Here is a 15,857-nt window from a genome sequence, read left to right on the forward strand (position 1 = left end):
AACGTGCTCTACCACTGAGCCACCAGCCCAGCCCCCACTTTATCAGGGGTGCTTTACCACTGAGCTTGCATCCCCAGTCCAATTTTTTTTTTTTTTTGAAGACAGGTTTTAGGGGCTGGAGTTGTGGCTCAGCGGTAGAGCGCTCACCTAGCATGTGTGAGGCCCTGAGTTCGAGCCTCAGCACCACATATAAATAAATAAAATAAAGGTCCACTGATGTCACGTTCCTCACAACCAAAACACTCAGGGTCACTCCGGGGGAACTGGGCTGCCTGAAGTAACCACACAAGAGACAGAAATCTCTTTTTCTTTGAGGTCCTGTGACGGCTCCTCTGACCTTAAGGGTCCGAAGAAAGAGAGTGAACAAGTGCATGCTGAACCCTTTTATTGAGAAGAAGCCATTCAAATGAGGCAAGGGATCAGGTTCGGGGGGCGGGCTGAGTCTAGCTTCGTGATGTCTGCCGTCGGCAGGTTGACTGACATCTAGGAAGGCCACACCCAAAGGCAGAGCAAGAGAAGGGGACACACAAAGGGCATTTCCATGGAACATTCTATCCCAAACAGGGTAAAGGGGTAGTATTACGAAGGAACAGGTGAGTGTAGCTCAGTCCATGGGATAACACACCTATGTCTGAAGATTGGTCCTCAACCTTCGGGACTGGGGCAATGTCCAGGTCACAACTAGATGCAGTGACCAGTCAAAGCCTCTCCACTCAGGGAAGGAGAATGTGAATCAGAGTGGCCGCCTCCCACACATTGACAATAAAAAAAAGGGGGGGGGTTTGCTAAATTGCTGAGGCTGGTCTCAAACTTGCAATCCTCTTGCCTCAACTACCTGAATCACGGAGATTACAGGTGTGCAAACACCTATAACCCTAGTGACTGGGGAGGCTGAGGCAGGAGGACCATAAATTCAAGCCAGCCTCAGTAACTTAGTGAGACTGTCTCAAAATGAAAAGTAAAAAGGATTGGGGAGGTAGCTCAGTGGCAAGGTGCCTCTGGGTTCCATCTCCAGTACCATAAATAAATAAATGTGTCCTTTCTCAACTGCGTCTTTAGCAACTTCACTGAAAATGACCTGATTATAGACGTGTGAGTTTATTTCTAATTCCTCAGTTCTGTTCCACTGGTTTATGTAAGGTTTCTCTTTTTTATTTTTCTGTGGGGAATGGCGATTTAGGGTGCCGTACCACTGACCCACACCCCGGGCCCTTTTTTATTTTTAATTTTTAGACAGGGTCTAAGTTGCTGAGGCTGGTCTCAAATTTGTGCTCCTTCTGCCTCAGCCTCCCTCGTAGCTGGGGTTACAGGTCTGAGCTCTATCAAGCTGGATGATACCACGGTCTTTGATCTGAGCACTGTGATCTCTCTGTAAGCCTCTTTGTTCTTTTTGCCCAAGATTGCTTTGGCCATTAGGAGTTTTTGTTATTGTTGTTCCACACAAATTATAATATTCTTTTCTCTATTTATCCTACGTTCCGTGTGGAATGTAGATTACCCTTACTACTTCAAGAGGAATTTACTGATCCTGGGATCCCTTCTAGTAGTTTGGATGTTTTATTACCTTTACCACTTAACTGTGTGTTATCACAAAACTAAAAGCACTTGGACCACATGAATGTGTTCCTTATCACATACTCAAAGCCTACAATACTTTTTTTTTTTTGCTTGATTTTACATTTTGCATCTGCAGAGACCGATATTAAGAGAAATCTGAAAATTTAGCATCAAGACTACATTTTGGCTGGGTGTGGTGGCCCAAGCCTGTAATCCCAGCAGCTGGGGTGGCTGAAGCAGGAGGATCATATGTTCAAAGCCTCAGCAATTTAACAAGGCTCTAAGCAACTCAGCGAGACCCTGTCTCTAAATAAAACACAAAAAGGAGCTGGGGGTGTGTCTCAGTGGTTAAGTGCCCCTGGGTTCAATCCTCAGTACAAAAAAAAAAAAAGCTACACTTTGTAGGCAATATGAAAAATGATCTAGTCTTCCCTGACCATTGTTTTGTATTCTGACAATTTACTTAAATATACTTACCTCATGTGACCCCTGTGGAAGATTTCTTTAAAAACTATTATATATGGGTTTTTTTTGGGGTGGAGGGGTTGTACCAGGGAGTGAACTCAGAAACACTCAACCACTGAGCCACATCCCCAACTCTATTTTGTATTTATTTAGAGACTGGGTCTCACTGAGTTGCTTATCATCTCGCCTTTGCTGAGGCTGGTTTTGAACTCATGATTCTCCTGCCTCACCCTCCCAAGCTGCTGGGATGCCCAGCATCACATAGTTTTTAATGGATAACTAAGTCTACATATTTTAATGAACATAATTCATGGAAATCAATGTGTACTATAATAGAAAAAAGGATGGAATAACAAGAATCGTGAGACCACATCATACACATTACACAGAAGAGGAAGGCAATGATTTATTAGCAAGGAAAATAAAATAAACCTTTTTCTCTACTGACTCTCTTAACTACAGTTTTTCCCAAAAGGAGGAATGTGATATCCAGTTCCTGACACACAGACCAGCAATGGACATAACATCCCTTTTCAATAGCTCATTAATGACAATTGATGACAATTAAATAGCTCATAAGTGCCAATTAAACAGTGTAAAATTGAATCTATCATATTGCAAATACAATTCACCCACCCATGTATCAAAATGCAAAGATAATAGGAAAAAAACACCCCACCAAGCCCCTGTAAATTGCTTAAATTCTTACAGAAACATTTCATTTCATATGTTGTTGTTTTGGTACCAGGGAGTGAACCTAGGGTTGCTTAACTACTAAGTAACATCCTCAGCCCTTTTTTATATTTTACTCAGAGACACGGTTTCACTGAGTTACTTAGAGCCTAAGTTGCTGGAGGCTGGCTTAGAAGTTGTGATCTTGCTGCCCCAGTCTCTAGAGCTGCTGGGATTACAAGTGTGTACCACCACACCCAGCTGAAACATTTCATTTAATGTTTCAAATTACTACATATCCAAGTTAAAAATGAGACACTGAAGAACAAAATATACTCAGAACTTTTGCATTTCTTTCTTGTAAATTCTTCATAGAATAAATACTTCAGTATTAACGAGGTTTTCTATATAACTTACATTTACAAAACTTCTCTCCAGTGTGATTTCACATGACTTAAATTACTAGCTGACCTGGGAGGCTGAGACAGGAGGATCCCAAGTTCAAGGCCAACCTCAGCATTTAGTGAGACCCTGTCTCAAAAAATAGAAGGGTTGAGGATGTTCTCTGGTAAAGCATCCCTGGGTTCAATTCCCAGTGTAAAAACAAAACAAAACAACCAAACTTGTTAAAATGCATGGGGCCAGGTGGAGGACATCTGTAATCCCAGATATTCAAGGGGATTAGGCAGGAATATTGCAAGTTCAAGGCAGGCCTGGACAACTTAGTGAGCTCCTATCTCAAAATTTAAAAAGTGCTTGGTATGTAGCTTAGTTGTGAAATGACTGGGTTGAAACCTTAGTACCCGCCCTCCAAAAATTAAAAAAAAAAAATCCCACTTGGTAAAATGGAAAACTTTCCTTCATTTTTAAAAGGAAGTGCTTCAAAGCCATGTATAATCTTACATATATATTTGAAAAGATGTAGGATACCAGGTTTGACACATTGCATATATTCGTGGAGATTCTCACGACTGTGAATCTTTCATGGCTACAATTTGAACTGATGACAAGCCTTACGGCATTTTCACACCATAAGACATCTGTCCATTATGCATTCCTTTCTCGGCTGAAGACCGCATGGCAATGAAAGAATTCCCATGCTCCTCTCATAGGATTTCTCCAGTAGGAGTTATCTCATGAGTTGGAAAGAAACTGAGAATTTGAAGGCTTTCACATATTCCTTGTATTTATAGCACTTGCCTCCATTTTGGGTTGCTCTCGTATTTCAAACAACTAAAACTTTACCACACTCTTTATATTCTCAATGTTTTTCTTCAGTGAGCCTTTCATGCCTTAGAAATGGAGAAACTTATAAGTTACATTTGTAAGGCTCTTCTCCATTAGGTACTATCACACGTCTTCCAATATTTACAAAGGACTCAAACACTTTCCCATATTCTGTACATTCATATTTCTCATTCATATTTCTTTTATGTACTTGGAAAGTACTCAAGTAAGGCTTTGCCATGATGGTTCCCTCCATAGTGTAATCCTTTTATACACATGAAACGAAAATGAGAAAACTCTTTCCCATGTGTCTTAACATAAATAGGGTTTCTCTTTCAGTATGGGTCCTTTTCATGGATTGGAACTGAACAAGCATTTGAACCCTTTCCCAAGTCCTTACATGCAAGGGTTTCTATCCAGTATGGGTCCTTTCATGGACTATAAAAGATCAAGATTTTTTTGGAAAGCCTTCCTACATGGCTTACATTCATAGGGCTTCCCTCCAGTGTGAATCCTTTTATGTACAAGAATAAAAACCATTGAAGGATTTTCTGTGCTGCTTACACACAAAGGGTTGCTCTCTAATGTGAATCCTTTTGGGTAGTTGAATAAAACACGTGAAAGTTTCACACACTGCTTACATTCCTAGGGCTTCTCTCCATTGTGAGTCCTTTCATGGATTTGAAAAGAACTAGAACTTCTGAAGGCTTTCCCACATTCCTTATATTGCTAAGGTTTCTCTCCAGTATGTGTCCTCTCATGCAATCGTAAAGAACTAAAATTGCAAAAGGCTTTCCCACATTGTTTACACTCATATGGTTTATCTCCAGTGTGAATTCTTTTGTGAACTCGAAAAGACCAAGAATCCTTGAAGGCTTTCCCACATTCATTACAGTCATAGGGTTTCTCCCCAGTATGTGTCTTTTCATGGACACGGAAAGACCAAGAACTGCTATAAGCTTTCCCACACTGCTTACATTCATAGGGTTTCTCTCCAGTGTGAGTCCTTTCATGAATTCGAAAAGAACCAGAACTTCTGAAGGCTTTCCCACATTCCTTACACTGGTAGGGTTTCTCTCCAGTGTGCATCCTTTCATGCAATCGTAAAGAATTACAATTGCGAAAGGCTTTCCCGCACTGCTTACATTTATAGGGTTTTTCTTCGCTGTGAGTCCTTTCATGGACTCGACAAGAAGAAGAAGCAACAAAGCCTTTCCCACATTGCTTACATTTATATGGTTTCTCTCCAGTGTGAGTCCTTTCATGGATTCGAAAGGAACTAGACCTTCCGAAGGATTTCCCACATTCCTTACATTGATAAGGTTTCTCTCCAGTGTGAATCCTTTTATGCAACTGAAGAGGACTAAAATCGATGAAGGCTTTCCCACATTCCTTACATTCATAGGGTTTCTCTCCAGTGTGAATCCTTTCATGCACTCGAAGATACTTCACATCCTTGAAGGCTTTCCCACAGTGCTTACATTTATATGGTTTCTCTCCAGTGTGAGTCCTTTCATGGACTCGAAAAGAACGAGAACTTCTGAAGGATTTCCCACATTCCTTACACTGATAAGGCTTTTCTCCAGTATGAGTCCTTTTGTGCAACCGAAGAGAACTACAATTGCTAAAGGTTTTTCCACATTCTTTACATTCACAAGGTTTCTCTCCAGTATGAGTCTTTTCATGGACACGAAAATACCAAGAATTGTTGTAGGCTTTCCCACACTGCTTACATTCATAAGGTTTCTTTCCAGTGTGAATCCATTCATGGATATGAAAAGAACTAGAAGTTCTGAAGCCTTTTCCACATTCCTTACACTCATAGGGTTTCTCTCCAGTGTGAATCCTTTCATGCACTCGTACATATCTCATATCTCTGAAGGCTTTCCCACATTGTTTACATTTATATGGTTTCTCTCCAGTGTGAATCCTTTCATGAACTTGAAAAGAACTACAACTTCTGAAGGATTTCCCACATTCCTTACACTGATAAGGTTTTTCTCTCATATGAATCCTTTCATGATTCAGAACTGATTGGGAAAATTTAAAAGCTTTCCCACAATATTTACATTTATAAGGTCCATCTCCAGTATGTTCTAACATGTCTCTTCCAACCTTTCCATGGGAATTGAACACTTTCCCACAGCAGTCCTTACATTCATAGGGTTTCTCTCCAGTGTTAGTCCTTTCATGACTCAGAGCTGACCTATGATAGTAAAAGGCTTTCCCACAAAATTTGTATTTGTTAGGTCCATCTCCAGTGTGCAATATCACGTGTCTTGTTTGACTTTTATGAGAAGTAAATGATTTTCCATATTCCTTACAATCATACAGCTTCTCTGCAATTTGAGTCCTTTCATATCTTTGAAAGGAGTAGTGATCAGTAAATGCTTTCTCATATAGCTTACAATGATACTGTTTTCCCCCATATTCCTGAGTCTCATACAGTTTGTATCTGGTATCATGAACCATATATCTATTAAGGGATGAGAGACACATGAAGACTACTCCAGGCACACTGCAGTCGTATGGCTTAACTCCATTAAAGCTTTGGTTCACATCAGGATTTAGAATATGGCTAAAGATTTCTCCACAGTGAAGATGCTCTTTACTTTCACAGGCTTGCTCTCCATTATTATTGCTGTGAAAGAGGAGAACTACATTATTGTTGGTTTGTAATATTAACAATTCTACCTTCACTATTATAAACTGGACAGATGTTTTTACTATTATTAGAGGAAGTGTAGGTTTTCTGCACTGTCCAAACTCTGTGAAAGTGAATGGACTGAATGCTTTGTAGGAAAGTTTGACCAAATTATTCAACAATATAGTGATTTTCATATAGGGAATTCCTATTATTGTTTCTGATTTGCAAAAACATTTACATCACATTTAAATACACATTTTGGTAAAAATTTCTTTATCAGTAAGTTTAAAGCTGAACTTTTTGTTGTTGTTGTTTGCTTATTTTTAAAATTTTTTGGCATACTACACTTCTCCATATAATATCTCCTGAGACCACAATGGTATGAAACTAGAAATCAGTAAAAGGAAGAATCTTGGAAATTTCACAAATATACAGCAACTAAATAACATACTCCTGAACAATCCATGGATCAAGGAAAAAGTTAAAAGGGAAATGAAAATATCTTGAGACAAAAATGGAAACATAACGAACATCTGAAACTCATGGAATGAAGCCAAAGCAGCTCTACAATGGATGCATAAACAATAAATGCCAACTTGAAAATATAAGAAAAAGCCCATATATAGTCAAATATTATGGATCAAAAAACTAGAAAGAAGAGAACAAGGTAAATACAAAAGGAGCAGAAAGAAGGATACAATGAAGACCAAAATAATAAATCTAAATCAAACAAAGACCAGAAAAGATAGAGATAGAATCAGTAATGGTGAGAGTTGCTTTTATGAAAAACAAAAACAAAAACAAAACAAAAAACCGAGGTGCTCTGGGAAAATGAGAAGATTCAAGTAAATAAAATAATAAAATAATAATAAAATGAAACCAGTCCAATAGACACCTCATAATTTTTTTTAAGTTTATATGTGACTATTAGAAACAAATACATGCCCACCAATTGGCTACCCAAGAGGAAAGGAATAAATTCCTAGAAATACACAATCTATCAAGAATGAGTCAGGAAAAACTAGAAAGCCTGAACAGACCATATACAACAAGAGACACTGAATAAGTAACCAAAAATCTACCAAGAAAGAGAAGTGCAAAGCCAGATGGATTCCAGGCTGAATTTAAACAAGCACTCCAAGAATTGATACTGAAGTAGCACTAGGTGTAGTATTTCCAAAAATGTTTTAGGAGGTCAGCATCCTAGTGATACCAAAGCCAAAGATACGAAAGAGGAGAAAACTGCAGGTCAAAGTGAGAAACACGAAGAAAGTCAATGAGCAGTGGCCCACACCTATAATCCCTGTAACTCAGGAGACTGAGCAGGAGGCAATTTCCAGGCCAGCTTCAGCAACTTTGACAGACCCTGTCTCAAAATAATTTAAAACAAAAACAAAAAACAAAAAAAAAATAACAACTGAGAATGCAGCTCAATGGTAAGGGCCCCTGGGATCAAGCTCCACTATAATAATAATAATAATAATAATAATAATAATAATAATAATAATTACTTAAAAATAAATTTACCCAAGGATGTGAAACATCTGTAGAATGAAAGCTATAAAACACTGAGAAAAAAATTATAAATAAATAAAAAGCTAACTTGTATTCATGGATCAGGAAAATGAATATTAAAATGTCCATACCACCCAAAACAATACATATTCAACGAGATCCTGATAAAAATCATAAATTCCGCACAAAAATAGGAAATACAATACTAAAAAGTATTCAGAATCACAAAATACCCTCAACAACACAAAAAAAATTCTGAGATGAATAAAGTTAAAGTACCACCTTCCTATCACAAAAGCATTTTACCAAGTTATAATAATCAAAATGGTATTATACTTGTTTAAAAAAACACACACAGTTGAGGCTGGAGTTGTAGCTCAGTGGTAGAGCCCTTGCCTAGAATATGTGAGGCACTGGATTTGATTCTCGGCACCATGTATAAATAAACTAATAAAATAAAGGTCCATCAACAACTAAAAAAAAAAAAAAAAGACACACAACAGTCTAGTGGAACATAACACAGGGTCCAGAAATAGATCAGAACATATACTATCATCAACTAATGTTTGACCACAGCACCAAGAAGACACAAAGACAGCCTCCTCAAAAAGAGTACAAGAAAAGTGCCTTTCCACAAGCTAAAGAATGAAACTGAACCCCTATCTTACACAGTACACAAAATGAATTGAAAAATGGTCAAAACAATGAAACTTATTATAAAGCAACCAGAAGAGAGAACTTGGGAGAAAGTGCCCTGGACACTGACTTGCATTGATTTTGTAGATACTACACCAAAAGCTCAGGTCACAAAAGCAAACATATATAAAAGGAGTTACATTAAATTAAAAACCTTCTGCTTCTGTCAAGCAACTACATGAAAACAGCATCTACCAATTTAGGAAAAAAACATTTAAAGCCATAATTAAGAAGTTATGTCTCTGTCCATTTTCTCTTACTGTCATAAAATACAGAAGTTGGGTTAGAAAAAGAGGCTTGGAAGTCCAGACGCCATTGTGTCACTAATCTGATGAGGGTCTACTGGCTGAATCATCACATATCATATGTCATCACATGGTGGGAGAGCAATATGTGAGAGAAAGTGTGAAGAGAGGCATGAAAGAGAAGTGATGGGCATATGCAAAGGGCAAGACATGCAGGGTGCGATGGCGCACACCTATGATCCCAGAGGCTTGGGAGGCTGAAGTAGGATGATCACAAGTTCAAGGCCAGTATGAAAAGGTGCTCCATGTCACAAATCATCAAGGAAATGGAAAGCAAACCCACTGTGAGATACCACCTCATACCTATTAGAATGGCCATTATAAGCTGAAAAGATAACCAACATTGGGGAAGATATGGAGTAAAGGAAACCTTATACATTGTTGTCAATGTACTTTGCTGCAGCCATTATGGAACCCAATAGAAAGTTTTGTTAAGAAAAAACTAGAACTGTCACATAACTCAGCAATACTGTTTTAAGGCATATACCCAAAGGAAATGAAATCAGCACCTTATAAAGACGTCTGCACCTCCACATGCATTGCAGCATCATTCACAACAGCCATGCTATGAAAACAAGCGTGAGATCTCCTTAAGGAGATCCTTCCCTTGGCCACTGCAGGGATGAAATGACAGCACAGTATGCTAAGTGAAGTAAGCCAGACGCTGAAGGACAAGTATTGCATGACCTCACTTACATGGGAAATAGGTCAAGTACACTAAGATAGAGAATAGAAGAGTAGTTACCAGGGCCAGGAGCTGAGGGGAGACAATGGGAAGATGAAGATCAGAGGACGAAAAAAAAAAAAAAAACAGATTGTGAGGCTGAATGAGGCCACAGATAGAATGCAGAATATGAGAAACCAGGTGCGGTGGCACACACCTGTGATCCCAGTGGCTTGAGAGGCTGAGGCAGAAGAATTGCAAGTTCAAAGCCAACATTAGCAACTTAGCAACACCCTATCTCTCAGTAAAATATAAAAAGGACTGGGAATGTAGCTCAGTGGGAGCACACCCCTGGTTCAATCCCCAGTATTAAAAAAAATAATAATTAATTAATTTTAAAAAAACAGGGTTGTATACTTGAATTTGTGTATACCTGAAATATACAACTTAATTTTTTAAGAGTAAGATTCATGAATATGGTTTTAAAATATGGTTTTCTGTTTTGTAAATACTGAACATGTATATCACATTGAAGTACACATTTCTTGTTAAAAAATTCTCAGTATGGGCTGGGATTATGGCTCAGTAGAACACGTGCCTAGCAATTGGTCGATCCTTAGCATCACATGAAAAATAAATAAATAAAATTAAGTTTAAAAAATATTCTCAGTAAATAAATTTGATCTTTTTAATATCATTTTCTTATTTTTTAAATTTCATGTTATCTAGATAGTGACAGATGCATGTACTCTTCGCCTACTGGTGAGGCTAAAGTAATTCAAAGCCAGCCTCAGCAATTAGCAAGAACATTGTCTCAGGAAGAAATCATGAACTAGAATTCTCTTATGGGACATTGCTTTCACTTGGGAGTAAAATTACCTTAACTTTCCCCCAAAATTTCTGTAGCAATCTTCACAGTTCTTGTCTTGCAACAATTTTCCTAAAATGCAGAGACAGACCATCACCATGAATTATTAGGATTACAGAAATGCGACTGACTAGCTTCCAGGTTCGGAATGGTTAGAACATGCCTGAATCGATACACCATGGTATTCCTTTTCCTTGTTCCAAATTGTGGAACAAAGTTCATGGGTAAGAAACACTTTTTCTTGGCTAGCAGTGTAATTCAGTGGCACAGCCCTTGAATAGCATGGGTGAGGGCCTTGGGAAGAAGGAAGGGAATGCAGGGAGGGAAGAAAGCAGAAAGGAAGAAGATAGGAAGAAAAAAGAGAGAAAGTAAGTAAATGAAAATGAAGAAAGAAAGAGGGAGGAAGTGAGGGAGGGATAAATAAAGACATTTTCCGACTAAGCCAAAGATGTCTGGTCATTACCTAGAGAGGACAAGTTGCTAAAGATTTCCGACATCACATCTCTGTAGAGTTTCTTCTGGGAAGGATCCAGCAGAGCCCACTCCTCCTGGGTGAAGTATATAATCACATCTTGCAAGGCCATTGAGTACTGAAACATCCTAGACAAATTTGTAACAGGAGGGAATGATACAGATGCACAAGACACACACGCTCTGTAGTCTCCAAACATTTATCCTGTAATCCATGAAGGTAGAACAGTGTACCCTGGGTCTTGTTTACATTGAGAAGCAGGTTAAGAGTTGCAATTTCTGCCCATTTACAATGAAACAAAAGTGGCGATTTCTGGCTGGGTGTGCTGAGGGCATGCCTGTGTCTCAGCTACTCAGGAGGTGGAGCAGGTGGATCACACAGAGAATTTTAACCTGTGCTCACACTCACTTCCTCATAAATTACCAGACCCAAGAACACAGGGAAAGGATCTGTACAGTTTTACTGTGGTCACTACAAGTGTTGCTCTCTAATGGGAGGGTCTACTTCACCTTGGGGAAATGAGAGAAATGATACACAAATTGTGACTGTCAATTCCTTTTATGAAAAACCTCCATCCTGTTCCTGATTAACCCACCATGTGTCTCAGCAAAAGAATTCATTTTAACTTATTGGTGTAATATTACAGGCCATTTATCCTTTTTTCCTCTGTCCCTTTTTATAGCAGTATGCAATTACTGGGAAGATATCAGGTAGGAGGGAAAAAGCAGGGTAACACAGTCTTTCTCAAAAATCTCCACACTCAGGAGCCTCAGGGCAACTTCCAACACAATTTTAGCACACGTGTGCACATGCACACACACTCAAAGAACTCTTTCTAGAAGACCCAATAGTGTACCTTGGGCTTCTCTTACATTGAGAATCAGGTTAAGAGATGCAATTTCCAGCCAGGTACAATGGCATGTGTCCAGAATCCCAGCAACTTGGGAAGCTGAGGCAGGTGGATGGCAAAGCCTCAGCAATCTAGTGAGAGCCTCTCAAAATTAAAAAATGTATTGGGCTGGAGGTTGTAGCCTAATGGTAAAGAACTTGCCTAGCATATGTGAGACACTGGATTTGATTCTCACCACCACATAAAAATAAATAAAATAAAGGTCTATCAATGACTAAAAAAAATTAAAAAAANAGGCAAATATTTGCACTATAACCCACAGTCCCACAAGTCATCAGACATAACCACAACAGGGTACCAGAGCTATTCACATAAATGCCCAGTCAATCACAAATTCATGGGTTCCTTTAATGTTCTTTGGTAAATAATTCACTAGAATGACTCTTGGAATTTGGGAGAGGGCTTTACTTAGTATTATCAGTCTATTACAGAGGACCACTTACTTCAACCACATTTATAAAAAGATAAAAGGAGGCAAAATTAAAAACAAAACAAAATAAAAACAGCACTTAGTGGTAAAGAAAACACAGTAATAGTATAAGGGATAACCAAAAAGTCAGGAATATGTTCATCTATGGGGAATCTAGAGAAGAGTCAAGGAGGGGAACAGGAGGAGTCATGAATTTTTTTCTTATTTTTTTCCCTCTCTTTTTCCTCCTCTTCTTTTTTGGACAATGGGGACTGAAATCAGCAGTACTATGCCACTGAGCTACCGTCCCACATTCCCCAGCCTCCTCTCCCCTTTTTAATCTTGAGATAGGGTCTTTCTAAGCTGCTAAGACTGCCTTAAACATGTGATCTTCCTACCTCAGCCTCTTGGGTCATTGTAATGAGTCACTGGCATTTTACAGGTGTACACTGCCACATCTGGCTCCAGTTATGAATCTTGATGATTCCAACAATGTTCACTATCTGGAGTTTGTGTCAGGTTAAGGGCTCAGTCCCACAAGTCATCAGACATAACCACAACAGGGTACCAGAGCCATTCACATAAATGCCCAGTCAACCACAAATTCATGAGTTCCTTTAATGTTCTTTGGTAAATAATTCACTAGAATGACTCTTGGAATTTGGGAGAGGGCTTTACTTAGTATTATCAGTCTATTACAGAGGACCACTTATTTCAACCAAGTGGAAGACATACACGGGCAGAGTAAATGTGGGATGACACAGAGTTTCTGTGTCCTTCTGGACTAGCAGCCCTGCAACCTGGATCTTCTGCCAAAGGAGCAAATCCTCAGTACTGGTTTGTTCCTCATCTTTTCAGTTCTGAGGAACTGAAGAGGAAATGATTCCTGACCAGCCAACAAGTGACATTACACTTGGTCATATGAAAACAAAGTGAAACAAGGCAAAACATAGTCCATGAAGCTGAACTTCATGAACCTCCATGAAGTTCAAGAGAAACTCATGTCACTGGGTAGGGTCAGGAAATTAACCCACAGAAGAAACTAAGAATGACACAACATCTTTATTTTATTTTAATTACTGCTCCCTTATCTTCCAAGAAATTGAGAGGACCATGGCATTTTCATCATATTACTTACATCCACAAGGAAAGGACAGGTGGGTATAAACAGTATGTAGAACTAAGGTAATATGACCATCTCTCAGACAAGGGACACTTGGAATCTGAACTTAATTCCTATTTCTGAAAAGTCATATACATAAGGGTTTTTTTATTTTTTTATTTTTTAGTTTTAGGTGAATACAATATCTTTATTTTATTTTTATGTGGTGCTGAGGATCAAACCCAGTGCCTTACAGGTGCTAAGTGAGCTGTTGAGCCACAACCCCAGCCCCACATAAGGGTTTTTTTTTTTCTTTTCTTTTTCTTTTTTTTTTAAAGAGAGAGAGAGAGAGAGAGAGAGAGAGAGAGAGAGAGAGAGAAACTATTTTTTAATATTTATTTTTTAGTTTTCAGTGGACACAACATCTTTATTTTTATGTGATTCTGAGGACTGAACCCAGCACCCTGTGCAGGCGAGCACACTACTGCTTGATCCACATCCCGAGCCCCAAATAAGGTTTTAATTTACAAATATACAAATGGCAAAAGAGAGACACTCCTATACTCAGGACTGTACCACTAGCTCTAACACAGGAGCCATTCTATCCAAAATTTATGGATTCAACTCACAAAAAAATCCCATGACATTTGTGCTCCCCAGTTCTTTTTATTAAGCATTAAAATAATGAATCTAAGTTAAAACTATTTTAAGGGCCCAGATCAAGATTCCATAGGTATGCATTATAATCCATTTTTTCAACTCCCATTGACATGTCATGGTCTGTAAGGGGGAAAGCTACACAACCAAATACCATTCATTTCAGTATGAAAATTTCAATGAGAAGCTTTACTAGAAGGCTGAAGAGTAGGGAGGAGGTGACCATGGCACTTTGAAAAGAAACATGTAACTGTCTTCTAAAAAAGATGGAACTGGGGATTCTCTGAAGAAAAGCAGAAACCAACCTAGTGCAAAAGGCACCTATTTACCTGGTAAATCAACTCTTCCTCCACCTTGCCGTGCGCACCAAGTACCACTCCTGTCAGGGCCTACACAACTTAGCAAAACTCTGTCTCAAAATAAAAAATAAAAAGGGCTGAGGGCAGTGGCACACTCCTGTAATCCCGTGGCTGGGAAGACTGAGGCAGGAGGTTCGCGAGTTCAAAGCCAGCCTCAGCAATTTAGCAAGGTGCTTAGCAACTCAGTGAGACCCTATCTCTAATAAAATACAAAATAGGGTTGGGGATGTGGCTCAGTGGTCAAGTGCCCCTGAGTTCAATGCCCCAATACCCCAAAAATAAATTTAAAAAATTTAAAATTAAAAGGGATGGGGATCTGGCTCAGTGGTTAAGGGCCCTGGGTTCAATCCCCTATACCAAAGAAAAAAAGAAAAGGAATTTACCTGCAGCCCTGCCTCGTGTAAGTCAACAGGATATGTTACATTCTTCAGCAAACAACCTGTTGTCTGCAGGTGAAATGCAGGCCAGAAACATCAATCTGAATACAAATCACCCTGGACTTTTACACAGATCGAAGAACTCAGGGAAATAAGGATAATTCCCCTAAACACAAAATCTGTAAGAATAGGTTCCAATTAGAACAGGTTAACATGGGCCAAAATGACCTAGAGTTGTCATTCACACGGGGGACTTTAAAGTCTGACGTCATTCTGCTCTCAGCCAAAAGTCAAGAGGTGGACCTGGGCAGTATTCTAGAAACTTCCCTGGGACCCCCCAATAAAAACTGGAGAGCCTAAGGGGAGCGCCCTCCTCTCTGAAAGGACCCACTCTCTCCCTTGCAAGCGTCCCTTTTTCTCATCCCTTCTAATAAACTCATGCTACCGTGGGCGACCCCTCGGCTGGGCGGCAGACCCTGCCCTGTTACGGACTGGAGTCCACGGAGAACCTCTCCTCCCACGCAGGAAGCCCGCTGGCGAGCTGGGGTCTCCCGACGACGGTCTCACACCGGTCTGGGGAGACGCGCGGCTGGAGCCCAGAGGAGGATCCCGGCAGCCCAAGTCGCCGCTCGGGGAAGGGAAGTGACACCTGTCCCCGCTGCCGGCCCAGCCCCACCCCACGGGCTGGGGGCGACAGAGGGCCGGGCGGATCGCGGCCAGCGGTGGCCTCGGCCCCAGACTCCAGAGGGAGGCGGGACGCTCGGGTTCCGCCCCGGCCGGTTCCGAAGGCCACCACTCCCCGGTCCCAAAGGCCCGCCAGCACTCACCGCCCCCCGCTTCCCGGTGTCCGGTTCTCGCACGGCTCCCACTACCACTGCGGGTCATCACTCCACTCGCAGAGGCAGCCCAGGGAACTCTGGGACGCGAGATGCGCTAACAAAGGAGCCTAGAACAG

General features: G+C 40.1%; 1 protein-coding gene across 2 annotated transcripts in view; it reads right to left on the reverse strand.

Moving 5' to 3' along the window:
- Positions 1-2,399: 2,399 nt before the first annotated feature.
- LOC107145225 (zinc finger protein 709-like) overlaps positions 2,400-15,857 on the reverse strand; it is a 31,143-nt gene continuing 17,685 nt past the window's right edge. The window contains exons 4-6 of one of the 2 annotated variants that reach the window (XM_048795564.1): positions 11,080-11,216; positions 10,628-10,688; positions 2,400-6,562 (exon numbers count right to left, since the gene is read on the reverse strand). In XM_048795564.1, coding sequence (XP_048651521.1) covers positions 4,651-6,562; positions 10,628-10,688; positions 11,080-11,216 — 2,110 coding nt within the window. In that variant the 3' untranslated portion in view covers positions 2,400-4,650. The remainder of the gene's footprint in view (positions 6,563-10,627; positions 10,689-11,079; positions 11,217-15,857) is intronic. The other variant, XM_048795565.1, reaches the window with a different exon arrangement.

This window comes from Marmota marmota, unplaced genomic scaffold (assembly GCF_001458135.2).
Source record: "Marmota marmota marmota unplaced genomic scaffold, marMar, whole genome shotgun sequence".
In the NCBI taxonomy this organism is placed as follows: domain Eukaryota; kingdom Metazoa; phylum Chordata; class Mammalia; order Rodentia; family Sciuridae; genus Marmota; species Marmota marmota.